This window comes from Saimiri boliviensis, chromosome X, assembly GCF_048565385.1.
Source record: "Saimiri boliviensis isolate mSaiBol1 chromosome X, mSaiBol1.pri, whole genome shotgun sequence".
Classification (NCBI taxonomy): Eukaryota; Metazoa; Chordata; class Mammalia; order Primates; family Cebidae; genus Saimiri; species Saimiri boliviensis.
Genome location: NC_133470.1, coordinates 55,360,416 through 55,386,580, shown reverse-complemented (window position 1 = coordinate 55,386,580; position 26,165 = coordinate 55,360,416). Strand labels below are relative to the sequence as shown.

The 26,165-nt window shown below is 38.5% G+C and overlaps 1 protein-coding gene across 5 annotated transcripts in view; it reads right to left on the bottom strand.

Moving 5' to 3' along the window:
* HEPH (hephaestin) overlaps positions 1–26,165 on the bottom strand; it is an 83,454-nt gene that overhangs the window by 36,974 nt on the left and 20,315 nt on the right. For 4 of the 5 annotated variants that reach the window (XM_039475582.2, XM_074392306.1, XM_010351672.2 and 1 more), the window contains exons 5-15: positions 22,954–23,136; positions 21,541–21,795; positions 19,214–19,382; positions 17,887–18,023; positions 16,151–16,282; positions 12,264–12,475; positions 10,924–11,074; positions 8,331–8,543; positions 5,843–6,056; positions 2,071–2,210; positions 1,153–1,284 (exon numbers count right to left, since the gene is read on the bottom strand). In XM_039475582.2, the coding sequence (XP_039331516.1) occupies positions 1,153–1,284; positions 2,071–2,210; positions 5,843–6,056; positions 8,331–8,543; positions 10,924–11,074; positions 12,264–12,475; positions 16,151–16,282; positions 17,887–18,023; positions 19,214–19,382; positions 21,541–21,795; positions 22,954–23,136 (1,938 nt within the window). Of the gene's footprint in view, positions 1–1,152; positions 1,285–2,070; positions 2,211–5,842; positions 6,057–8,330; positions 8,544–10,923; positions 11,075–12,263; positions 12,476–16,150; positions 16,283–17,886; positions 18,024–19,213; positions 19,383–21,540; positions 21,796–22,953; positions 23,137–23,812; positions 23,925–26,165 lie in introns of those variants that run through there. The other variant, XM_074392308.1, reaches the window with a different exon arrangement.

Sequence of the window (26,165 nt, the reverse complement as noted above, 5' to 3'; positions counted from 1 at the left end):
TAGCAGCATGAGAACTTGTTTGAACGAACAAATTCCTGAGCTACATCACAAACCTACTGAATCAAAGACTTTCAGGGTTGACTTCAGCTATCTGTGTTTTAACAAGCCTCCAGGTGATCCTGATGCATGCTAAGGTTTGAAAATTACTGATATAGGTCTCAGCTGAGATATCACCTAATCTAGAAAGCCATTCCTGACTATCCAAACATTAGATTAAATACCGTCTTCTTTACATTCCTATCACACTGTAAAAACTCCTATTAACACTTAACACCACGGTTTATAGTTACTGGTTTACCTGTTTCTATCATAATAGCTCAAGTTTCTTCAGGACAGGAGCAAGTGTTTGTCACTGCATCCATAGATTCTAGAGTTGTCCCTGTCACCGAGTAGGCCTCCAGTAAGTGTTTATTTAATGAATGAATTAATAAAAGAGAATGTGGCCAAGATTGTGTTCATTCTACATTTAGTATTAGGAGTTTAGTATGTGACTGGGGAATTAATAATTTAGTCTGCAAGAAGGGTATAAGACCTTTATCTACTGGGCTAAGGGGTGAATGATCCATCTGTGTTCTGGGCCAGGTCACTCTCTAGCCAAGTTTAGGCGCTGATACTGTATCCAAGAGTATTTTCTTAGAGATTAGAAACAGGAATATTAGCCAAGACTAAGCCATAGCCTATTCTGGGATTGAGAGAATGAATATTTCATGGAGAAAAACTCAGCCTGTGGCTTAGTTTTGCCTGTATTCCTATTTCAGGTCTCTAAGCTCATAATTTTTATTTTGAAATGGAGACTTGCTTGTTCCCCAGGCTAGAGTGCAGTGACATGACCTTGGCTCACCACAGTTTCCACCTCCTGGGTTTGAGATTCTCCTGCCTAAACCTCCTGAGTAGCTGGGACTGCAGGTGCATGCCACTGCAACCAGCTAATCTTTGTATTTTTAGTAGAGACAAGGTTTCACGATGTTGGTCAGGCTAGTCTTGAACTCCTGACCTCAAGTAATCTGCCCACCTCAGCCTCTCAAAGTGCTGAGATTACAGAAATCAGCCACCACTCCAGACTGAAGCACATAATTTTTTAAGGAACCATCCAGAAGTCTGAAGCAGAGGTGATGTATATCCTTTGTCCTTTCACTAAGTGTCCCCACTCACCAGGCTCAGCAGCCAGTGGCCAACCGGTACTAGATTCCAGCACTCCATGGGCATGCACAGAGTAGGGGCGGCTGGCATTATTCTTGAATACCACAGTCAGGATATCACCAACTTCTGCTTTGATAAGTGGACCTAATGTAAGTAATAAAAAAATTAATTAATTAATTGATAAAGTTTTATTAGTGAAGGAGTAGAACAGGAGGCATTAAAGAAAAGGGCATACACGAGCACTTTATAGAATTAGAGGTTTACCCTGAGAAAAGATTCTTCTAAGACCTAGAAGGCATGGCTGGCTCTATTTTTAAATTCAGAAACCCTTAAAGTGATATTACTACCCACAGGATGAAGGTACTTCAACAAGATTATACATCCAATTACCTCTACTTTTGCCACCCCTACACTCTGTCTATAACAAGTGACTAGAGAATCACGGTGCTGTGGAATCATTGATGATAAAGAGTGGTAAGTTTGGAAAAGAATATAGAATTGAGAGGATCTCTTCAGGAGTCGGTGGGTCCCTTTTGTACCATAACTAGAATAAGGGGGAAAAACCTAAAGCAATAATTAAATAGTGGTATGATGTAAAAATGGATTCCCTGTATATATACATTTTTCACTTTTTGATGTTCCTAAGTTCTCCTGCCCCTAGCATTTATTACAACCTAGCATCCTCAGAGATTCATACTTGAGGATACAGAAAATCCAGTAAAACCTCATTCCTGTTGCAGCAGAATTTGATTTCTTCCCTCCCACTTCCGTGTTTATTCTCATGGTTGTTTCATAAAATATGACCATAATTACAGTATATAATATGAAAAGACTGAGAATGGGGAATAGTGAGGCCATTCTGGTATAAAATAGCAGCCATAGGTGCAGTTCAGCCTGCTAAACACTAGGAGAGAAGTGGAATTTCCTTACCCAAGATTCCCAAGTGTTCTTCAGGTCCAGTCCTTGGCTGGCGGATCCTGAATGTACCATCAGTGTATTCCCTGAATACAGCTTTCTTGTATCTGGAACCCAGGAGCCCATCCTTGTTACTCAGGAAAATGTGACCATAACTAGAGGAATCCAAAGAGTAGTATCAGCACCTGGCCATTGACCCCTCACTTTCATTTGAATATTTATGGGAAAGCTAAATCAGAACCATCTTCACATCACAGATAGAAAAAAAGGGGACCTATTTCTTTTTTTTTTTCCAGAGATAATACATTTTAATTATAAAATTGTTAAACACACAGATAAATAATGATGTAGCAGACACCCTTACTGGCCATGAAGAAATAACCTATGAAATCCCTTTGCTTTGGAGCTCTTTCTCTATCTACTAGAAATAAATCACTGTAGAGAGAGCTGACGCTCATCCCTCCTACCCCTTCTCCTCCCCCCAGCGGTGCAGCTGTTGATATGTAGTATTGGTTACTCTGTTAAGTAGTCAGCTGTAAGGTCTAATTGACTTTTCTACACTTTGACATATGTGTATATTTCCATTAATGATATATATTACAGCATCAGTGTCTTTCACTCTACATAAATTATGATAATACTGTGCATATCATGTTGCAGTTTGCTTTTTCCTTGCATCAGGGATCTACTTCTTCTAATGTCAGACTTCTCACCCATTGGTTGCATAACCACAATTAAAGATGGCAGGTATGTCATGCACAGTGGCTCACACCTGTAATCCCAACACTTTGGGAAGCTAAGGCAGGTAGATTACTTAAGCTCAGGAGTTCAAGACCAGCCTGGGCAACATGACAAAACCCCATCTCTGCTAAAAATTAAAAAAAAAAAAATCAGCTGTGCGTGATGGCTTGTGCCTGTAATCCCAGCTACTTGGGTGGCTGATGCACAAGAATCGATTGAATCTGGGAGGCAGAGGTTGCAGTGAGCCAAGATCATGCCACTGCACTCCAACTTGGGCAACAGAGCAAGGCTTTGTCAAAAAAAAAAAAAAAAAAAAAAAGAGGTAGGTTTCAGTATCTATGTTCCTTGTTTGCCATAATCCAGATAGAAATTTGTCATACAATTCAAACCACAAGAGCACTGGGCTAAGAATCAGAAGCCATAGGCTTTAGCTCTAATATTAATGATGTCTTAATGAAATTAGTTTTACAAAAGGGCAAGGTACAAGGTGGCAAGAAAGTATTAACTGCTGCTGCAACCAGAGGGTAAATGATGGTGAGACATAGGGAGGGAATGACATCTTACATATTTTCTCCTTATAGGATTATTTCTAGTTTATACACAGATTTATCATTTGATATTTCTAATAGGACTATGGGGTAGGTAGGTGTCAGAGGTGCAATCCATTGCCCAGAGATGACAGGGCTTATCTACTGTGACATTGTTAGCCAGAAAATGAGCCAGGATTTAGATTCAAGCCTGCTGTTTCTTCCCTTCCTTCTTTTCTAGTCCTGTTATTTCATCCATACTGCATCATTTTCAAGATGAGCATACCCAGGCTCAGAGAGGAGAAGTCACATTTTAAAATTTCCAAAAACTTAATTCAACAAGCAAAAAGCAAATCACCATGCAACTGTAGTAGGGAGGCTGAGGCAGGAGAACTGCTTGAACCTGGGAGGTAGAGGTTGCAGTGAGCCAAGATCATGCCACTGCACTCCAGCCTAGGTGACAGAGTGAGCCTCTGTCTCAAAAAAATAAAAAAAGAAAACAAAAAAGAAAAAAAAAAGAAATGGGCAAGAAAAATAAATCATTCTACCAAAGAGGTACATGTTCACAACAGCACAGACATAGAATCAACCTAGGTGCCCATTAATGCTGGATTGGATAAAGGAAATGTGGAACACATAAACCATGGAATTCTATGCAGACATAAAAAAGAATGAAATTATGTCCTTTTCAGCAACAAAGATGTAGCTGGAGGCCACGAATTTCTAAGCAAATTAATGCTGGAACAGAAAAACAAAAAGTTCTCACTTATAAGTGGGAGCTACACATTGGGCACTTATAGACATAAAAATGGCAACAATAGAAATTGGGGTTCAGGGGCAAGGGTTGAAAAATGAAACATTGCCTACTATGCTTACTACCTGTGTGATGGGATCTGTATCCCAAACCTCAGCATTACACAATATACTCATGTAACAAACCTGCACATGTACCCCCATACTAAAATAAAAGTTGAAATCAATTAGAAGAAAGATTTAACAAGACACAATGGAGATTATACTAAAGGGGGAGGGGAGTGGGAAAAACGGTTGAGAAACTAACTACTGGATACTGTGCTCACTACCTGGATGATAGGATTATTCATACTCTAAAACTAAGCATCACACAATATAGCCATGTAACAAACCTGCACATGTACTTCATAAATCTAAAATAAAAGTTCAAATTATTTTTTAAAAATTCTCACTTGGGCCCCACCTGAATGCTAGCAACTAATAATATATTTTTAACAAACTGATGTAAGTATCCCTTTTCTTGTTTTTTTTTTAAATTATAATCTCTTGGTAGGCATATCTCACTGGGTTCTGATTAGAAACAAGTGAGAGGAACTAAATAAATAACATATTTCTACATAAAGTCAAATTTTATTCTCATAGTTGTAGATAGTTCAATTGTGACTTAAATTAGTGTTCTCAAAGTAAATATCAACTAGCAATATATTTTCCTTTTAGCATGTACATAGAGCTAACAGAAGGAATCTTCAAACAAATGTCCAGCCCAGTTATCTGCTTCTGTTTATAGAAAACTTATTGTAGGTTCAATGGAGTTTGGTTTTGATAATTGTATGTCTATCTGAACATCAAAAATAAAGAATTAAAAAGGAAATAAAACGTTTTCAGACCATTAGCAGGGAGACTTCAACTTTCAACGAACAACATAAAGAGTAAGAATTGCTAATGCGTAGTGAGAGCACTAAAAACAAACTAATGGAGACTGCTCATTTGTATCTATGTTTCCATTCTCTCCTCCTTCATTGTCAGTAATAGAATCGCCTAACTTTTATCTGAGCATGTGACAGACTAATCAGAGATTACAGTTTTCAGACTTTTGTTGCAGCCAAAGATGGCCATAAGAATTAGTTCGGAACAATAGAGTATAAGAAAAAGTGATATATATAACTTCTACGCCGTGTCCTTATAGACAATGCTGCGTGCCTTTGACTTCTTTCTTTCTTCTTGATGGCTAGGAATAGCTACAACTGGAACAGGCGTCTTGGCCCCAGAGATGAAAGGGAGTGCTGAGGATGATAGGGTTCACTTGCCCACCCTGAATTGTTCATATTTGTACTATTATGTGAATAAGAAATAAAATTCTATCATGTTTCAATCACTCTGTTTTAAACATTTTCCGCTACATAGCTTAGTCTGTGCTTTAATAAATGTTATGCCATTTTGTCAAGGGGCAGCTGAGCTTGAGACATTCAGTCTCTTGAGTAAATTCTATGAAATTTAAGTCCCAGGGTAAATACTTTCAGCTAACTGAAAGAAGAAAGACAAAGATCGAGGGTGAAGATGCGAGCAAGCTTTATTCCCTCACTATATCAATATAGAAGTGGTATTGAGCTGGAATTCATCAGAGCTGCATTATAGCCCCATCTCTCAAATCTGTTGGTATCATATTAGGTGACCTGAGATAAGAGTCTCCTCATCTCACAGTTGCAGTATTTTCATTTGCAAAGTGATTTTCGGAAAGTGTAATCTCTCCATTTCTGCAGCCTTACCTGTCCTTCTCAGACTGGTTATGCCATTCCAGTTCCCAGCTCCTGTCAGGGCAATAGTCCCACTCTACTTCTTCTGCCATGATATAGTAGATCCTTGCAGCTTGGTAGCGTTGGCGAGGGGTGGCTTGGCGGCCAGGACACTGGGAGACATTATAGATTGCCTTCATCCCTGCTTCTCGATGGCTGCCTGCCTGGCAGTAAATCTCAAATGTCCCTGAGGGAGGATCAGAGAGAAAAATCTGACTCAGAACACCCCTGGGTGGTGCCTGAGGAATTTCCTGCCTCTCCCTAGGCAGACTGCAGAAAATAGGTAGTTTCAGATAGTCTCAGATAAGGCTCTTGTCTTAACTACACATTAAATGAAACAGTATTAAAAGTTTATTGAGAGTAATGAGCTCAAAGGTTAAGAGCTCCAGCTCCAAAGCTACATACACTGTCTGGGTTTATTAAAACTGAACTCTGCCACTAGAATAACCAACTTCTATCAGGGTGTTTCTAGTTTCAGCACTGTAAGTCCTATATTCCTAGCAACCCCTCAGTACTAGGCAAACTGCCATAGCTGGTAACCCTATCTGTTATTTATTATATATAACCTTGTGGCAATTTCTAAACCTGTGTGACTCTCAGTTCCCTCATCAGAAAAATGAGTATATTTTTTATATGTTTTACAATTAAACACAATAATATGTGAACAGTGTTTAGTATAGAATATATTCAATGTTCAGTTAAGTGAAGCTATAAATAAGTAAATAAGGCTGTAATAATTATTATTTCAAGAAAAACATTGATGAGTTGTCTCCTACCGAGTATCAAAGAAATAAAATAGACTTCAATAGTTAGTTAAAAAGAAAAAGGACTTCTTGATTGCAGAGGGATGCTTACCTAAGGTAGCTTTAGAAGGCCCTTCACTCGTTTTTTACAATAGAAGGCTCAGGTAACAGTCTTAAATGTCTGTTTTGTGGAGTTGCCTGGACAAGATCTTAAGCTCCAAATTTCTACGTCAAGGATACTCAAACTCACTGTTGATCAAGAGGAGCTAACGTTCTTAGACCATTACTCTCGTTGTTTCCTTACATTGCTGTTCAATCCTTATCCCAACACTACAAATTCTTCTTCCTGGCTTTCAAAGCCTTCGATGAGTTGGCCCCAAACTATCAATCCAGTTCTACGTCCCACACATTGTCTTAAACTCTACTGGCTCTCCAACTACACCAAACCCTGATTGCATCTCACATTTTCCCTTCATTCCTACCTCGGAATCTTCATTTTATTTTCCCATTTCTGGAACATACCTGCAACCCCCACCCCCAAGTATCTATGAGAGCTTACTCATTTTCCAAGACACAATTCATTTTTCTTTTCCAGAAAGCCGTCCCTGACTATTTTGGCACAAATTGAGTTCTACATTCTTGGCCTCTCCACTCCTAATGCACTTTATATCTAAACCACATGTTAAAGGGCTGAGCGCCCCCCTCCTTTAAAATGATCCCTTCTACTAGTTTATAAACTCCTTGAAATAAAGGGTCTACTCTTTTCTTTCCACATCTACTTTTTCCATTTCTCTTACCACCCGTATCTATTCCATCAATATATCCTATCAGAAATTCCTTCAAAATTATTTTTTCATTTCCACTACCACTTCCCTAGTCCAAGACCCAAGCTTCTCTCACAGATAAAATTGTAATAGCCTTCACACTGTTCTATTTCTCAGGAGACCAGCTTTATATCAAGTGTTTTTCAAACTCAGGACTAGGTTAAAATTATTAAAATGTTGAAGACACTTTTCAAGGATGTTTTCCCCAAAATATGAATGGAATTTATAGAAGTAAAATAAAAGTTTAATGCGGACCGCATGGAACTGACAGGTTTTTCTTACAAACACTATTTCCATCTAATGGCTGGGAAAAAAACACACCATAGGGACTAAAGAAAAGATAACTGCTGCATTATGAAATGCTAGAAATCCATAAAATTTGAAGAAATATTATAGTCAAATATCTTCATAAAAGGAAGAAAAAAGATAGGGAGGTAAGGAGAGATGGAGGAAGGACAAAAGGACTGAAGGAAGGAAGGCAAGAAGGAATGAATCAATGAAGGAAGAAATCTAGCTAGGGAGAAGGGAAGTGATTAGACCAAATTTCAAATTTACACACCAAGTTAATGGACGGGGCTGAACTAGGGCTCCTGTGTTCTGATTTCCAGGCTGAAATAGTTACATCACCACACGTGCACACACACACACACACACACACACACACACACACACACACACACGGGGTGAGAGGGGTGGGGGAGGATTCACAGGGAGAAAAAGAAAGGGAGAGACCAGAAGTGAGAGAGTCTGCAGAAATTCTCACAGAAGTGTTTTACAAACTTCTTAGAACCCTCAAAATGCCTCTTCTTTTCTCTTCACCATCCTCCCTCTTCCCAATCCCATCCCATGCCCTATACCCAACAAAGCCTCTAGGGCCACTGCTAAGGCACTTACCAAGGTTGTCAGGCTGCATGATGGCCATGACAAAGGTATGAGGAAAGAGCATGGCTGCACCCTTCCTCATGCCCTGAAGCTGCACAGTGTTGCCCTCGAACATGACCCCGTGCACATCAGTCTCTGTGCCCAGGCCAAGCAGGTGCCAGGCCACTGTGTCACCCTTGCACATTTCCAGCCTGGGCAGGTTAGAGAACAGAAACCCATTAATGGCTGGAAAACAAAAACACAAGACAAGATAAGGAGATGAGACCAGACTACTCCAGCACCGGCCAGCAGCACGGCATCAGCTATGTACTTTGGTTTCACACAACTTGAAACTGCTGAGTCATCCTCAACTCCTCTGCCTTCTTCTCTTAGCCACTTTAACTCTAGTTGTGACTACCTGTGTCTTTGGGATGACCACTCAACTGTCCTTTCTGCCCTCACGTCCATCATGATCCACATCTTGACAACATTAAACTACTCTCCACTACCACAACCATACACACACACACACACACACACACACACACACACACACAATCTCTCCTATTCCCCATTTCTTGAAATTCTTTTTCCTTGGCTTCTGTGGCAACATATTATCTGGTTCTTTTACAACCACTTTGTTCCTTCTCCACACTGATCTTATTTTCTACCCCTCCATAACGTGTTTGGGTTCTGAAAATTCCATCCTCAACTCTCAAACCTGTTTCCGCCTCTTCATCTTCACTGCCGCTCTCCTGGTTCTGGGCTTCATCCTCTCTGGCCTGAACTCCTAAAATAGCCACCTCTCTGGTACCCCTACCTGCAGTCTGTCCTCCCATCCTCTTACACACACACACACACACACACACACACACACACACACACACACACACCATTGTCCTCCGAGCTCTATTTCTCTCTGCATTACCAAAGCTTTAAACATTGTAGGTGCCCTGATAATACCTGTTGACTTTTCACATACTGTTTCCTCTTGATGGAATGAACTTCCCTTATAGTATCTTTCTATGGCATCCTACAATTCACTCATCATATCTTTATTCAAATATCCTCTGTAAAGCAGTTTTTACTCTCTCTTTGAACCATGAAACTTTTATCCCACACAATTTTATAAAAGATTATCTGCAATATCAGTTACCATGGAATATAACTGATATACTTTCTGGTGACTTACTTAGAAATCTATTTGCTGCAACGGATTGACCTAACAGGAAGCATATCAATTTTTTTTCTGTATCTGTGTGACAGCTTGAGCACCTCAAACTAATTAGGTACTCAGTAAATTCTAACTGGAATGAACTTTGCTCATGAGACTGTTTTATTTTTTCCAAATGATGGAACTAACTAGCAATGGAAACCAAGAGATGGAACCAAAAACAACTCACTCATTCTTGTTTCCCTCCTATACCGCCCTCCCAATGCAAAATACAGGAGGGAGACTTATTTGAAGCCTACCCCTTTTCAATGCCTCCATATCTACTGGAATTTAATGTGTCACACTGTGTGATAATCCCCTAGAATGCTAATAGGAACACTACTAACTCCGTAATTATGCTTCCCTTGCCTGGTTGAAAATCTATTCAGTCTTCAAGCCCAAGCTGAAGCACTTCTTTCTTCCAGAAATATTTTAATGTGATACTTCCTCATTAATGATCTCCTTCTCTTATGAAACAGTTGCTCTACACAGCTTTTAATTCAGCACTTAGTTTTTAATTAAGCACTTAATTATAGTCTTTCTTGGATTATTCTATAAATGTCTCATAAATTTTATTAATCTCATCTCACCGCAAATTGCCAGAAGCTCCTTGCAAACTGAAACCATGTCTTCCCATTCATTTACTCATCCATCCACCCATTCATTTAGTAGTTTACTAATTCAATAAACTATGTATTAGACAGTGTAGAGGATACAGAGATAAGCAACATTTAATGCTCATGTTTAAAGAGACTACACTCTTGCAGAAATCAAAATCAATTTAACAAACAGATACAATATTGACGAGGATATGGAACTTGCTATTAAAATGGTCTGATTGAAATGTGATGGTAGTTCAGGAGAGGTTACCATTACCCTGAGCTTGGCTGATAAGAAATGGTTACATGGAGGAGGTAGCTTTTGAGTTGGGTCATAGAGAATGCACAGAATTCCCGCAGACTGAGGACAAAGATGTAAGTAGTGACATTTCAAGTAAAGGCAACAACACTGCAAAAGCATGAAATCAGCATGTTCACAAAGAAAAATAGTCCTAGTTGGCAGGAGTATGAAGTGGGGGGAGCAAAGGCAGTAAAAGATAAGAAAGTGGGGAGATAAGATTGGAAAGGTATCATCTGGCTTATTCTTCACAATCCCTTGTAGATTTCTGGTGCACAATCCTCATCTCACAGTACTTTCTTCCAGTGTCCCCCATATTGTGTAACACAGGACACAGCACCCAAAGGTACTAAGTATAAGCTTTGTTGTGTTAGGTTGAATCTCTCAATCTAGCTCGTCTCTTGGACAGAGATGACCAATAAAATCAGTATTTTCAGGATTGGTCATGATTACAGTTCAAGTTAAATTTGACTTGGGGCCCCTCAATTTAGCCCAGGGCAAAAGTATTCCCCATACCATGCATCCGATTGGAATCTTGGAAGCCCTCGATATCCTCTGAAAGCAGTCGGAAATCCAACATAGCAGTTGCTTGATTGGCATTGCTGTACCAGCTCTTGTTCTCATCCAACACAGTGAAAAGAAGAAAGAATTCTTTATCCACCCCTTTCTGTAGGCCCAATAGAAGAAAGTAGAGGGAAAAATGACAATGGTTTCAGCAGTTGTGGACTGTGTTGCTACAGATCCAGGGATTCCAGAATCCTTCCCATTTTCTTTTTAATTTTTTTTTTTTTTTTTTTTTTAAGATAGGGTTTCACCATATTGGTCAGGCTGGTCTCAAACTCCTGACCTCAGGTGACCCACCTGCCTCAGCCTTCCAAAGTGCTGGGATTACAGGCATGAGCCACCGCACCCGGCTCCTTCCCATTTTCTTTTCCCCTTTTGAGACCATACCTCCTACCCAGAGATGCAGCTATTACGAAGCAGTTTTTCCTTATCCTCAAATTGCAGATGAGAGAAGATCAGAATAAAAGGACAAGCCTGATGGGAAAGAAATGTATGAAAGGGGTCAGGGAAGGGGCATAGGATAAGAAATAAAAGGTACAGAGTGTGAAAAAAGAGAACTTGGAATCACCTGGGAAGAGGACTGAGGGGAGATGGCGAGAAAAGCAGAGGAGGGTCTTGGGGGAAATAAGAAAATAAAAGATAAGTAATATGAATAGTAATTATTGTTACCACTAACATTTAGCAAGTGCTTACACTGTACTAAGCACTGTATATGGACTATTTTAATTAATCCTCACAGAAACCTAAGGTGTCTTCTTCCATTGTTATCCCTTTTTTACAAATGAGAAAACTGAGTCAAAGAGAAGTTCAGTCGCTCACTCAATGTTACACAAATAGAAATCGTGGGCTGAATACAAAAGAAGACAGGCAAATATTAAAGCAGATTTAGGGATGAGGAGCAAGGTTTAGGGGCCACTGATGTAAGAGAGAGGGAGAAGGAGACGAAGGAAGGAAGGAAGGAAGGAAGGAAGGAGGGAAGGAGGGAAGGAGGGAAGGAGGGAAGGGAGAAAAGGATGAAAGGAGGAAAGGAGGGAGGGAGGGAGGGAGAAAAGAAGGAGATGATGGAAGGATATCATGAATTATCTGTGAGGCTAAGGAAGATGTTTGCCAGTACAAAAAATAACATGCAAGATAGCATGAGGTCACAAAATATTAATTTCGGATGGGCCAGCTTGATTATTTTTCTTTTATTCCCTAAACTTCAGAAACCAGTTCCATGTTTAACTGCTATCCAGCATGCCAGTTTCATCCTTCTCCCAGCAAGCTTCCCAGCCAGATAACCCTGACAATACCTGCTTGCCATCTGTACCCAAGGCACCAGCCCTGCAAACCAGCAGGGGGCCCACCAGGCCAGAATTTGTGTCTCTTATGGGATCCGCAGCAGAGAAGTACATCCAGGTGAGACAAGCAGGATCCTGAGCAGTGGGACCAGCATGAGGGGGTACCGTCCAGCGGTATGTTACTTTTTCAAAAGGCTTAGCAACCAAGCCAGGGTGAGATGAACCTGTAGGGAAAAATATGGTACTCATTACTTACATTGACTAGAATGAGAATCATCAGCTCAAAATGGTGAAATAAAGATTGTGAACTACAAAGGCATTTTGGAGCAACAGTAGCAGCAACATGAAATATTGAATATTGAAGAGGACTCTGGTCTAGGAGTCAAGAGATGAGTTTGTTTTTTCATTCTGCCATTACTTGCTATATGGACTGCAGCAATTTAATCTTTCCTATGTTTTGGTTTTCTAAAATCATAGGACCTTGGGATTAAAAGGGACTTTAACACTTAATTTGGAACATCCTTCACTTGAAAACATACATTAATCTGCTCTTACATCACTACTGCTGCTTAAAACTGTGCAGTGATGGGAGACTCACTATCTGCCATTATAGCTCATTTCATTTTTAAACAACTGTGATTCTTTAACATTTTTTTCCTTTCAATATGTACTATGTATATGTGAATGTGTATATGTTATGTACGTATGTATGTGTATATATGTGCATATATATGTATATACATATAACACTAAGGCTGTAATTTCTAAAATGGAAACAAAACATGGCCAAGCAATGCTCACACTTTTTTCAAATTTTCATGCCATCAGTAATCAAAGAAGCACAATTGAAAATAGCTAGATAACTTTTTTTACACGTTAGTAAAGATTTTGCAAATTATAAAAATGCATGATGGTAAGAAATGGTTTAAATGGCACCTACCCTACTCACTCACCTATAAAGAGGGTAAGTGTAAAATGGAATAATAAAAGAAAATGTAGACAAAATTTGAAAAAAAAATGTTTGCAATCTACCCATCTGACAAAGGACTTATAACCAAAATCTACAAAGAACTAAAACAGATTTACAAGAAATAAAAAAAAAAAAACATTCAAAAGTGGGCAGAGAATATGAACAGACACTTTCAAAAGAAGACATATATGAGGCTAACAAACATATGATAAAATGCCCATCATCACTGGTCATTAGAGAAATGCAAATCAAAACCACATTGAGATACCATCTCATGCCAGTTCGAATGGCGATCATTAAAAAATCTGGAGACAACAGATGCTGGAGAGGATGTGGAGAAATAGGAACACTTTTACACTGTTGGTGGGAGTGTAACTTAGTTCAACCATTGTGGAAGACAGTGTGGCAATTCCTCAAGGACCTAGAAATAGAAATTCCATTTGACCCAGCAATCCCATTACTGGGTATATATCCAAAAGATTATAAATCATTCTATTATAAGGACACATGCACATGTATGTTCATCGTAGCACGGTTTACAATAGCAGAGACCTGGAACCAACCCAAATGCCCATCGATGATAGACTGGACAGGGAAAATGTGGCACATATACACCATGGAATACTATGCAGCCATAAAAAACAATGATTTTGTGTCCCTTGTAGGGACATGGATGAACCTCGAAACCATCATTCTTAGCAAACTGACACAAGAACAGAAAATCAAACACCACATGTTCTCACTCATAGGCAGGTGTTGAACAATGAGAACACATGGACACAGGGAGGGGAGCATCACACACTGAGGTCTGTTGGGGGGGTCAGGGGGGAGACAGTGGGGAATAGGGAGTTGGGGAAGGATAACATGGGGAGAAATGCCAGATATAGGTGATGGGGATGGAGGCAGCAAACCACATTGCCATGTATGTACCTATGCAACAATCCTGTATGTTCTTTACATGTACCCCAGAACCTAAAATACAATAATATATATATATATATATATAACAAAAAAGTAAAAATGTAGACAAAATGTAGACAAAGCCATTTATTTAAAAGTTTCATATCCACAAGTAGAATAATATATGCAATAAATACTGAAAAGAATGTTCAATCTAAAATAAACAAATGTAAATCAAAACAACAGTGAGTTTTGTTGATGTTGTTTCCCTACAAGACAGTCACTTTGACAAGATTAAAAAAGATTTCCCCAGTGCTGATGAGGTTGTAAGGAAAGGAGCCTTCCTCAGATACTGCTAATAGAACTCTAAACTGATAATATAGCAAATCTCTCCAGACAGCAATTTGGGTGTAGGTACCAAAAATTTTAAGGTATGTATCCTCTGATGCAGCAATTCCTCATCTTAAAAATATATTCTGAAGAAATGTTTATAAAAGTGTGCAAAGAAACATATGGAAGAATATTTGTAGTATAACTTACAACCAGGGGTTGTAATTGATTTTATAATTTAAAACCTCATCAGCACTGGGGAAATCTTTTTAATCTTGTCAAAATAACTGTCTTGTAGGCAAACAAAAACATCAACAAAACTCACTGTTGTTTTGATTTACACTTGTGTGATTATTTCAGGTTGAACATTCCTTTCAGTATTTATTGCATATATTATTCTACTTGTGGATATGAACCTTTTAAATAAATAGCCTTGTCTACATTTTTGTCTAGTTTTAAAAAATCTTTTCTTATTCATTCATTATGTATTACTCTTCAAATGTTCAAATATATAGAAAACGTTAAAAAATAGTGCAATGATCACCCTATCACTTAGAGTCTATTGCTAACATTTCACCACCTTTAATTCATCTAATCTATGTGTATGTACATGTACACACACATACATGCAGTTTTTGTTTGTTTGCTTTTGTTGAATCATTTGGAAGTAGAATGCAAACATCATGACATTTTATAGCTAAAATATTAGCAAGCATCTCGTATTTCATTATAATGCCATTATTACACCTAAGAAAACTCCCTAATAACATCTAATATCCAATCTATATCAAGAATTTCACAATTATCTCCAAAATGCCTCCTAAAGCTGTTTTTTACAAGCAGATTCACTCAAGGTTTGCACACTGCATTTGATTATTATGTCTGTAATCCTTCTATTAATGGTATTGACTTCTTCAAGAGACTAGACCAGTTGCCTTATAGAATGTTCATTCTAGATTTGTCTGCAAGTTTTCCATTTATGCTTCCAATTTTTCTTTTATATTTTGGCTAGAATTAGCATGCATTAATATTCTTAGAGAAAGTAAAAAATTAATTACACAATACTGTCACTTCTAGGATTCTCTTCTGATATAGTAATCCAAAATGCAAGCTAGCATGTATGCATTTGTTCATTGCAACCTGACTTACAATATTCAAAAATACTGGAAAAAAAAACCCTATGTATCTAAGCAACAAAGGATAAAGTAAGTAAATTATGACAAATCCTTGAGATAAAGTATTATATAGTCATTAAAATGTAACATTATAATGGCATGGGAAAACGAACACAGTACAATGGTAAGTGAGAATAGTAGGATGCAAAACTGTACAAACCATATGATCATATATCTCTATACAGACTTGTATAAACACATAAAAATATTTAAAGTTATATCAAAAGTTATATGACAATTTATCTATAAATGATGTTTATTTACTTTGTAATTTTCTGCTTTCCAAAGTTCTATAATACACTTGTTTTTAGAATTAGGTTATATTTAAATATATTTTTTAAAATTTTTCTCTTAGTAGTGAAGCCTAGCTCTGTTTTGCTATTATATTATTCATTCGTTCAACAACATTCAAATATGGAAACTAATTCTGCCTACTTCTCCTTCTCCATCCACCATTTATTTGTTTTCTAGAGACACTTGATACCTCCTGGAGCCCACATTTGCCAGAAACCCTGGTGGCTCACCATCATTGTACACAGCGCCTTCATAGTCTTTCTCATAAAAGACCCCATGGGGCTGCATGCTGAATGGCTTGGAGGCACGGTTGTAGAAGACCACCTGAATGATGTCACCAACCTCAGCCCGGATAACTGGCCCTGGAAAATGAGAAAGAGAGACAATGAGAATGACTAAAGGGATGAACAGGGAGGAAGAATATGGAAGAAGAAGGAGGAAAAGAAAAGGAAAGTCAAAGTGAAGAAGATAAAGAACTCTTTTCTTTGTAATAATAAAAACAATCCCTTTCAAGTGTATTGAAATTTACAATTATAAAAAACACTGGAAAATCCATTATGTTATTCAATTATCAAACGTCACTTTATGGCATATAGGGCAGGAATTAACTCCAATTTACAAATGAGAAAATTTCAGCTAAGAGAGGTGGAATTTATCTACCCAAATTTAAATGGTTGATTAGCCATTCAACCAGGACCAGAGGCCAGGACTTTCTTTCATCCCACTGTCAGGCCCAATCTCATTTTTACTTACTTTATTGTCCCAGATCCCATAGCTTCATCTCTTGGTGGAACTATCTAAGAGTGTTATTACATCTTCTGTCCAGGCACTGGAGTAGGTAAATAAGAGCCACAACTTCTAAACTCTTCTGAACTTCACTACCTACCACATCTAATCTAGCTTAGGTCACCTTTGAGGCGGACCAAAAGTACCAAAACTGAGCACTTATGCTGGATCTAACTCTTGGTCAGAGTTTCTAGCTTGGTTTCCTACTCGATTTCTACATCTAATGTTACACCTCTTCTCAAAGACTGGGCACCCATACTGAAGTCCAGCCAATAATAATTCCTTCATACTCATTACCACTCCTAGGGTATATTTCTCATCATTTTATCTCCCTATCCAGCTGATGTAAGACTTATTGGCCATTATTAGAGCTAGAATCAACTAGCACACACCTATCCTGAGTATGGTCTATTACAGGCATCCCCAAACTTTTTACACAGGGGGCCAGTTCACTGTCCCTCAGACCGTTGGAGGGCTGCCATATACTGTACTCCTCTCACTGACCACCAATGAAAGAGGTGCCCCTTCCTGAAGTGCAGCGGGGAGCTGGATAAATGGCCTCAGGGGGCTGCATGCAACCCATGGGCCATAGTTTGGGGACGTCTGGTCTATTATATTAATTTCCAAAATTTTTTCCATCTTGCTTATTTTATTTTCTGGTTCCATCATGTTACTAAACCTCATCTAACTTTGGTTTAGGCCTTCTAGATACCTTCTTCAAATTCAGACTCTAAGCCTATTCTGCATGCTTCCTGTTTCAAGCATGTGTGCATGTCATGCCAATCTGCTACTGGCCCCAGATAGCTGAGAACCTAGATAGTCTTACTTCCTTGTATAACCCTTTAGGAATATCTCTAGAGAAGGAATTCTAAAAATGTGTACTGTACATCAGTGGTATTGGAAGACATTCACTGAACAAAAGTGGAGATTCATGATAAACAAAAATAAATCTAAGGCTCTTAGAAATCCTGTAGCAAAAAAAGCACTATTTAACTGCTTAACTTAGTGTTTTTTCAAAAAGACTCGTAACCCTTTTTCACAAAACAGTCTTCTCTTAAGACTCACTTTAGAAGACGTTGGTCTACAGTGTACTCCTAAGTCATGTCCAGGCCCAAGCTTCAAAGTTCTCCTCATGTTTCTGGCTCTAGTCAATGAATTTCATAAGTTAAAAATTCCTCACCCAGGATTCCAAGATGCCTATCTTCTTCCAACTGCATCTTCTCCTGGAATGTTTCATCTTGAAAGGCTTCATATCGCACTTTCCAGTAAGTGCCCCCAATTCGGCTGGAGCTCTTCTGGAAAAACTTATCTGAGTCACTGATGTATAAAAAGGAAAATATGATATGATTTTATTAGGTATCAAAATAGACTCCCATCCCACCCTTCGTCTCATCAAGTTACAAATGTTTATGCTTAGAAAGGACCTCAGAGCTCATCTGAGTTAACTCCCACCAGTGAAGATATCTCCTTTGGTGACACCACTAGTAAGTTATATACAGCTTCTGCTTGAGCCTTTCCAAAGACAGGACACTTATATCCAGAAGAGACAATCTCCCTTACTGTTTATTTTAAATTATTGCAATTCTTTTTTAGGGTAAGTTGGCATATCCTTGCTTGTAAATTCCAGGCTCTGGAATGAGTTCTGCCCTCCAGAGACTCATAGTTCTTAATCATCCTTGGGTATTAATAATCCTTTGTCTCACTCTAAAATGAAAGCCCACTAAATTATTAAGCCCAATTGGAGGTTCTGGAATCTATGCTGAGACTCAAACACCAACTTTACTGTTTGCTGCAGATTTACACTATTATTTTCTGCTACAGGCATAACCATAAAGGATCTTCCCCCAGCCCCTCTCTTAGTCATCTATCAAGTGCCTCCTCTGTGGAAGACCTGTCACAACTGATTGCCCAGTGAGTGGTATGAAATAAGACCCAGCAACTGAGTAGGGCACTAACCTCCTACTCTATCTCACCCATCTCTGGGTCATGCATGATGCAGGAGAACTTGGAGAAATTCCTTCAAAAGAATGAGCATGGAATAGCCAAAAGGCACATTGCTTCCCTTCCTATATTTCTCAGAGTGCTTTTTGTATGTCTACTCAAATGCCTCTTTTGGACTATAGAAAAGAAATGAAGGAGCAAGGAGGTAAATAACGGGCAAAGTGAATAAAAACTGGAAAAAAAGCTATTTCAACTGATACAGGAACTGGTCCCAACTGGGCTTTCCAGTATGATAATGGCCAGGAATTATAGCAGAACCAACTTGAAACTCTGCTTGGACCCTTTGCTGGGGATATGGAATAACCTCACAAAAAGCTTTGCTACCTGTATCACCCCAAGAGCAAGCTCTCTAGAAGGCCACAAGAACTTGGCTGACAGTTGTGCCATGTAACCCCAGCCAGACAATGATGTACATCCTCAAGTATAGTGAGAGATTTCTGGGAAAAAGATAATAGGTGTTTGGAGCTGTACACAGAAGTAAGGAGAGGGAGCCCACTGCCTCTTACCTGCCTGGCTCTCTCAAACTCTTCCCAGTACTCCCATCATGTCCCATCGGGCCATAGTCCCACTGAATCTCATGGGCCTCAATGAAGTACTGTCGAACTTTGCCTGTGAGTAGGTCCACAGGAGGGGTTGCGGAGCAAGACTTGACCTTGTAGAGTGCCTGCATGCCATCTGAAGGAAGAACATTATAACTGGCTCCATTCTATCCAACAGGATTTTTACCCAGAGGACTCACTTTCCTCCTTCTGCTAGTGTTTCCTCCTCCAACTCTCCACTACTCTCTTTACTCCTGCTCCAAAATGGGCCACTTTCTCTCACTCTTAAAGCACCTGGCTGAGAGAGAGAGCCCAGGTAAAATTCAGGTATCTCCACTTGCTTATGCCACCACTGAGGCATTTACTAGATCCTCATTCCTGCCTCTGCATAAAAGCTCACATTGTAGCAACATCACAGAGATGGAAGTAAGGAAACCTGAGTTCAACCTCGACCTTTAGCCACTATCTTCAGGACCTTAGACAAGTCACTTCCTCAGTCCGAGCTTTCCTCTTTTGCCAAAGGAGAGAATAGGAACATCCACCTCACAGGGCTGGTAGGAGCATCATATTTAAGATAGGGGTTAATTATTTATAAACTGGGAAGTTCCCAAAATAAAAGAACATCTTGTATTCATGGAGATGAAGCTTCAGACCTGGGACTGTCAGGAAAATGTATATTCTAAGTAGTGCTTTCAAATGTGGAATATACTATATTAAGTCAGCATGGCAATGGATAGTACTGTCTTATATTGGCTTAGCAACTTATAGAGCTCACTCAGCTACATTATTTTATTAGAGTCCCACAACTTCCCAGGGAGATTTGAAATTTGGAAATTAGAAATCTGAGATATGATGAAGGAAGAGGAAAGAATATTCACTCTCTTCAATACAGATTATGTTAGGTTCTGTGTCAGGTGCTTTACATATTTTCTAAAGTTTCAGTCCCAGGGAGTATATATGTTACCTATATCAATCTTCACAACCATTGTACTAAATAGACTTTTAATGTCCCCTTTTGCAGATGAAGAAACCTAAAGATCAGAGAGGTTAAATAACTTGCCCAAGGTTGCACAGCTAGTTAGAGGTGAAGTAGAGACTTAAGCTCCCATTTTAAGTGCTCATTTTCTTTTCTTAAATCTACTCTCTTGGTGACATAATCCCCCTATTCTCTAAGATTCAAAAATCACGCTTTCTTTCTAAAATCTCATTACCATTTTATGAGGTATATATCACTACTGCCGTTAATAGACTCAGAGAAGTAACACGACTTATCAAAGGTGGCTAAACAAGTGATGGAACCAGGATTTGAATCCAAGCATGTCTGTCTCTAAGGTCCATACTTATTCCACAATCATGCTGCATCTCTAACCCCAGTCCATATTTATATTCTCATACCTAGGAAACTTTGGTGGTAAGACGTACCCTGGATAATGGAGCACATGTAACTGGCCCCTATTGTGTCAAACCTAACATTCGAGATTTATTTTCCTCTTAGTCTAATCCACTTCACATACTCACATGTCATTTTTCTGACACCCTTCTAATCTACCATACATCAAATAATTCTTAAAAAGGAAAGATGAAGAGGATTTTGGAGACTATTTAGACCAACTTTCCCATTTTACTGATGTGGCAAATGTGGCCTAGAAATGGAAAGGCACTTGCCTGAAGTCTTATAATAATTTTTCACAAACCTAAGACTACAATTCAAACCTAATCAATTATCTACTGCTCTTTCCCTGGCCTCATATGCTCTTCCTCCCTTCTGATGCCTCTGATTTTTCTCAATATATTGCTCTGCAATGCCATTATTTTAATGTTTCTCCTTTTGAAAACAAAACCTTCCTCTCTTACTGTTATTTCGTTCCAACCAGAGTGCAACTATGTACTCACAATACACCATGATCTCCTGTGGAAATGTTACTGTCTTTTAACTAATCTCTCCTTTACTCTCTGTTCAATAAGTTGAAAATATCTCCAGGTCTTAATTGTTTAGAATTCTAAGCAAACAATAAAAAGTTTATTAAAAGAATTCCTATTTATCCCCAAAGCATCTTATGTTCAAGATGGAGAAGATTAAACACAGAGAGATGTGTCCAAGGTTACCCAGCAAGTTTCCCAGCAGATTCAGGAAAAAACTTGGGTACCCTGACTTCTAATCTAGTGTGCTATCCTTTGTCCCAAGATGTCTCAACTAGAAGACTTAACTTATGGCTGCAGACCAAGCCCAGCCTCCTTTGACTATTATCATACCTCCCTCTTACACCCCAAGGGTTAGAAATGTTGGATCTCACCTCTAAAGTGACTGTTCACTTGACAGCTAACTAACCAGGTACCAGGTTCCCAGGGCACCATCTCAGCAGTCACAAAGGTAGCTGGAAATATGTGAGCCACATCAGTGCGATGTCCACGAGTGGTCAGCATCTGTCCATGGAAAAAAGCTGTATGGACATCAACTTCATTGCCCATGCCAAACAAGTGCCAGGCCACACGTTTCTGTGCACACATGTTCAGCTCTGGTAAATTCCCAAAAACAAAGCCATTGATCGCTGCAGAAGAACACCCAAAGAAAATATCAGAATTAGGAAAGGACTGCCCAATGGAAGAAGCCTTACCATTTAATAATAATAGTAAATAACATTTGAATGAGGTTATAAAGAGTACACTGTGTTAACCATGTGTATTATCTTTAAATCTCAAAAATATCACTGAGAAATAGGCAAATATTATTAGTCTCATTTAAAAAAAAGAGAGAGAGAGAGAGAGAGAAGACCAAGGCTCAGAGAGGTGATGTTACTTCTTTCCTAAGGCCATAGAACTACTAAGTGCTTAAAGCCAATATTCCAAACCAGAAATGTGAAGAAGCTCTCTAAGGAATTGAGTAATTTTGCAGGCTATTCTTTCTGAGTGGTTTTATTCTAAAAATTTACACAGGACACTTGTCAAATTGGCTCATTAATTAGCATGGCTATTATAATCAATTGGCGTGAAACTCAAGAGAAAGTTGAGCTGTCTAAGCCATCCTTTACATCTTCTTTCTGAATTTTCACTTCCTTTTGTGACTGTCTGGTTTTTAGTCCACCCCAGTCACCAACTTCCAGTAAATGACTTCCTTAATGAAACAAAAGCAAAATCGACTTGTTTATATTCCTAAAATCAGTTCTCCATTCATGCCTCAGGGATTCTGTGCCTTTAGTTTCTTTTTAATTTAATTAGTATGGTCAATGCCCTTATAGACATAAGCACAGCGTTGGATAGGGGATATAAGCAAGGCAAAATGGATAACTTTGCTAGGTTCTTCCTTTTTAAAACAAATCAATATTAATTAATTGTATCATTGGGCAACCCCCAGCAAAGTAATTGAACATACAGTATATAACTTTTGTCTGTGTGCTATGCCACAGGCTGTCACCAGCCTATGTGCTATTCTACATTATGAGGCAGGGTAGCCTAATGGAAAGAGCACAATCTATGCAGTCAGAGAGATGAAGGTTGGAGTTTTAGCTGTGCCATTTATCTACTGCATAATCTTAGGTGCCTCTGTGTCCTCACACATAAAATAAGAAAGATCCGTCTACCACTCCTGGTTCTTGTGATGATTAAAAAGGACTATGTATGTGAAAGCATCCACCAAACATTAGACCCAGTGAATACCCTTCAACAATGTTCCCAACAGTCACAATCTGACCACCTTTTTCCTTGCTCACCATGCATCCTATTGCTTTCCTGAAAAGTCTCATCTTCTTTGTCCACTGATGCAGGATCTGAGCAGTAAGTGGCAATGTTCTCATCAAGATGCCAGCTAAGATTCTCATCTATCACACTGAAGAGCAGGAAGAATTCATGGTCCACATCCTGCCGTTGAGGAGCAGAGTTCCTGCCCAGGGCTCCTAGGATAAGTAACAAAGTTTCCCTTGAGAAAATTCTTTCCTTAGCAATAGTAAGCTGAAAAGGGTACTCATAAGAAAAGAATAGGGGTCTTAAGAATCTGTAAGCAACAGAAGAGCAGATATAATCTTGTTATGTTAATTTCCATTTCCAAACTCCCTATAAAACCACCAATTCAGGTGAAGCTAGGACTTGACATTAGAACACAAAGGATCTACAATAATTCCCTCCCTCCACCCCTGCCTATGTCTTCAACCCAGGGCCTGAATCTGACCACATTCCTGTAACCCTCTGATCTTCAAGTCTGACTAATTCCTGGAGCATATCCTACTACCAACAAAATCCTACCCAAACCCTGATGACCACACTTTCAATCTTATCCATATCTAAACTCTTACCACACATCTGATTTCAGTGTGACCTGACTTTATAATGACTAATTTGAGCTTTAAAAGTAAAAGAAGAAAAATATAAAAAGTAGAAAAGTTGGGTGTTTTGTTGTTTTTAATATTAAAAAAAAAAAAAAAAGATTCCTAGAATCATGATGACAGACAGGAGGCAGGACTAGATTGCAGCTCAGATTCAGATGGACAGAGCAGCATGCAGAGGCTGGCATCACAAATTTTAGCTCCAGCATCCTGCAAAAACAAACCAGAAATCCCAAGAGGACCCACTGACCCTCTGAAGGAAGTGGACTTCTCCTGCAGAACTCTGGAGACACCTCAAATACTGTGCTGGTATCCGCAGCTGAGAGACCCATACACAGTTCATATCACAGGACTCCATGCAGACAACCTTCAGTATCAGCCTGGAGCCAGGTAAACTTGCTGGGTGGCTAGACTCAAAAAAGAGATAACAATTGCTTGAGATCAACTCACAGGAAGCCACATCCATACAAAAAAAAAAAAAAAAAAAAAAAAGAGGGAGAGCACTACATCAAGGGAACAACCTATGAGACAAAAGAATCTGAACAGCCTTCAGCCCTAGACCTTCACTCTAACAGAGCCTACCCAAATGAGAAGGAACCAGAAACCCAACTTAGGTAATATGACAAAACAAGGTTATTTAATACCCCCCAAAAATCACACTAACTCACCAGTAATGGATCTAAACTAAAAAAAAATCCCTGGTTTACCTGAAAAAGAATTCAGGAGGTTAGTTATTAAGCTAATCAGGGAGGCACCAGAGAAAGGTGAAGCCCAGTGAAAGAAAATAATAAATATATAAATAAGTACAACATGAATTAATTCAAGGAAATAGATAGCATAAAGAAAAAAATGATCAAAATGTCAGGAAACATTGAACACACCTACAGAAATGAAAAATGCTCTGCAAAGTCTCAGCAATAGAATTGAACAAGTAGAAGAAAAAAATTTGGAACCTGCAGACAAGGTCTTCAAATTAATCCAATCCAACAAAGAAAAAGAAAAAAGATTAAGAAAATATGAACAAAGCTTCCAAGAAGTCTGGGATTCTGTTAAATAACCAAATCTCTATAATCAGTGTTCCTGAGGAAGAAGAGTATTGTAAAAGTTTGGAAAACATATTTGGGGGAATAATAGGGGAAAACTTGCCCAGCCTTGCTAGAGACTTAGACATCCAAATACAAGAAGCACAAAGAACACCTGGGAAATTCATTACAAAAAGATTATCACCTAGGCACATTGTCATCAGGTTATCTAAAGTTAAACAAAGAATAAAAGAATCTTAAGAGCTGTGAGACAAAAGCACCAGGTCACCTATAAAGGAAAACTTATCAGACAAACAGCATATTTCTCAGCAGAAACCCTACAGGCTAGAAGGGATTAGGGCCCTATCTTCAGGTTCCTCAAATCAATTATCAGCCAAGAATTTTGTATCCAGCAAAACCAAGCATCATATATGAAGGAAAGATACAGTCTTTTTCAGAGAAAAAAAAAAAAAGTGAGAGAATGTGCCACTACCAATCCACCACTACAAGAACTGCTAAAAGGAGCTCTAAGTCTTGAAACAAACTCAGGAAACACATAAAAACAGAAATTCCTTAAAGCATAAATCAATCACACAGGACCTATGAAACAAAAATACAATTTAAAAAGCAAAAACAAAACAAAGCAACAAAAACAGCAACAAAAAAGGCATGCAGACAACAAATAGAACTATGAATGAAATGGTACCTCACATCTGAATACTAACATTCAATGTAAATGAACTAAATGCCTCACTTAAAAAATACAAAAATGCAGAATGGATAAGAAGTCAACAACCATCTGCTGCCTTTAGGAGACTCACCTAACACATAAGGACTCACAGAAACTTAAAGTCAAGGGGTGGAAAAAGGCATCTTATGCAAATGGAAACCAAAAGTGAGTAGAAGCTATTCTTATATCAGACAAAACAAACCTGAAAGCAACAACAGTTAAAAGAGACAAAGAAGAGCATTATACAATGGTAAGAAGGCCTTGTCCAACAGGAAAATGATATAATTTATAATTTTCTATATATAGAAATTTTAATAATTTTCTTTATATATATATAAAACTGTATACAATCCTAAACATATATGCACCTAACACTGGAGCTCCCAAATTCATAAAACAAGTAGTAAAAGACATAAGAAATGTGACAGACAGCAACACAATAATAATGGGTGACTTCAATACTCCACTGACAGCACTAGACAGGTCATCAAGACAGAAAGTTAACAAAAAAACAATGAATTTAAACTATACCTTGGAACAAATAGACTTAACAGATATATACATAATATTTCATCCAACAACTACAGATTACACATTCTATACAATAGTGCATGAAACTTTTTCTAAGATAGATCATGCAATAGTTCATAAAACAAGCCTCAACAAATATGAGAAAATTGAAATTATACCAAGTACTCTTTCACATCACAGTGGAATAAAACTGGATCAAATCCAAAGGAACCTTCAAAACCACGGAAATTAAATAATCTGCTCTTGAATGAACATTGGGTGAAAAGCGAAATGAAGAGGGAAATTTTTAAATTCTTCAAATTGACAGTTGGGATTTTTGA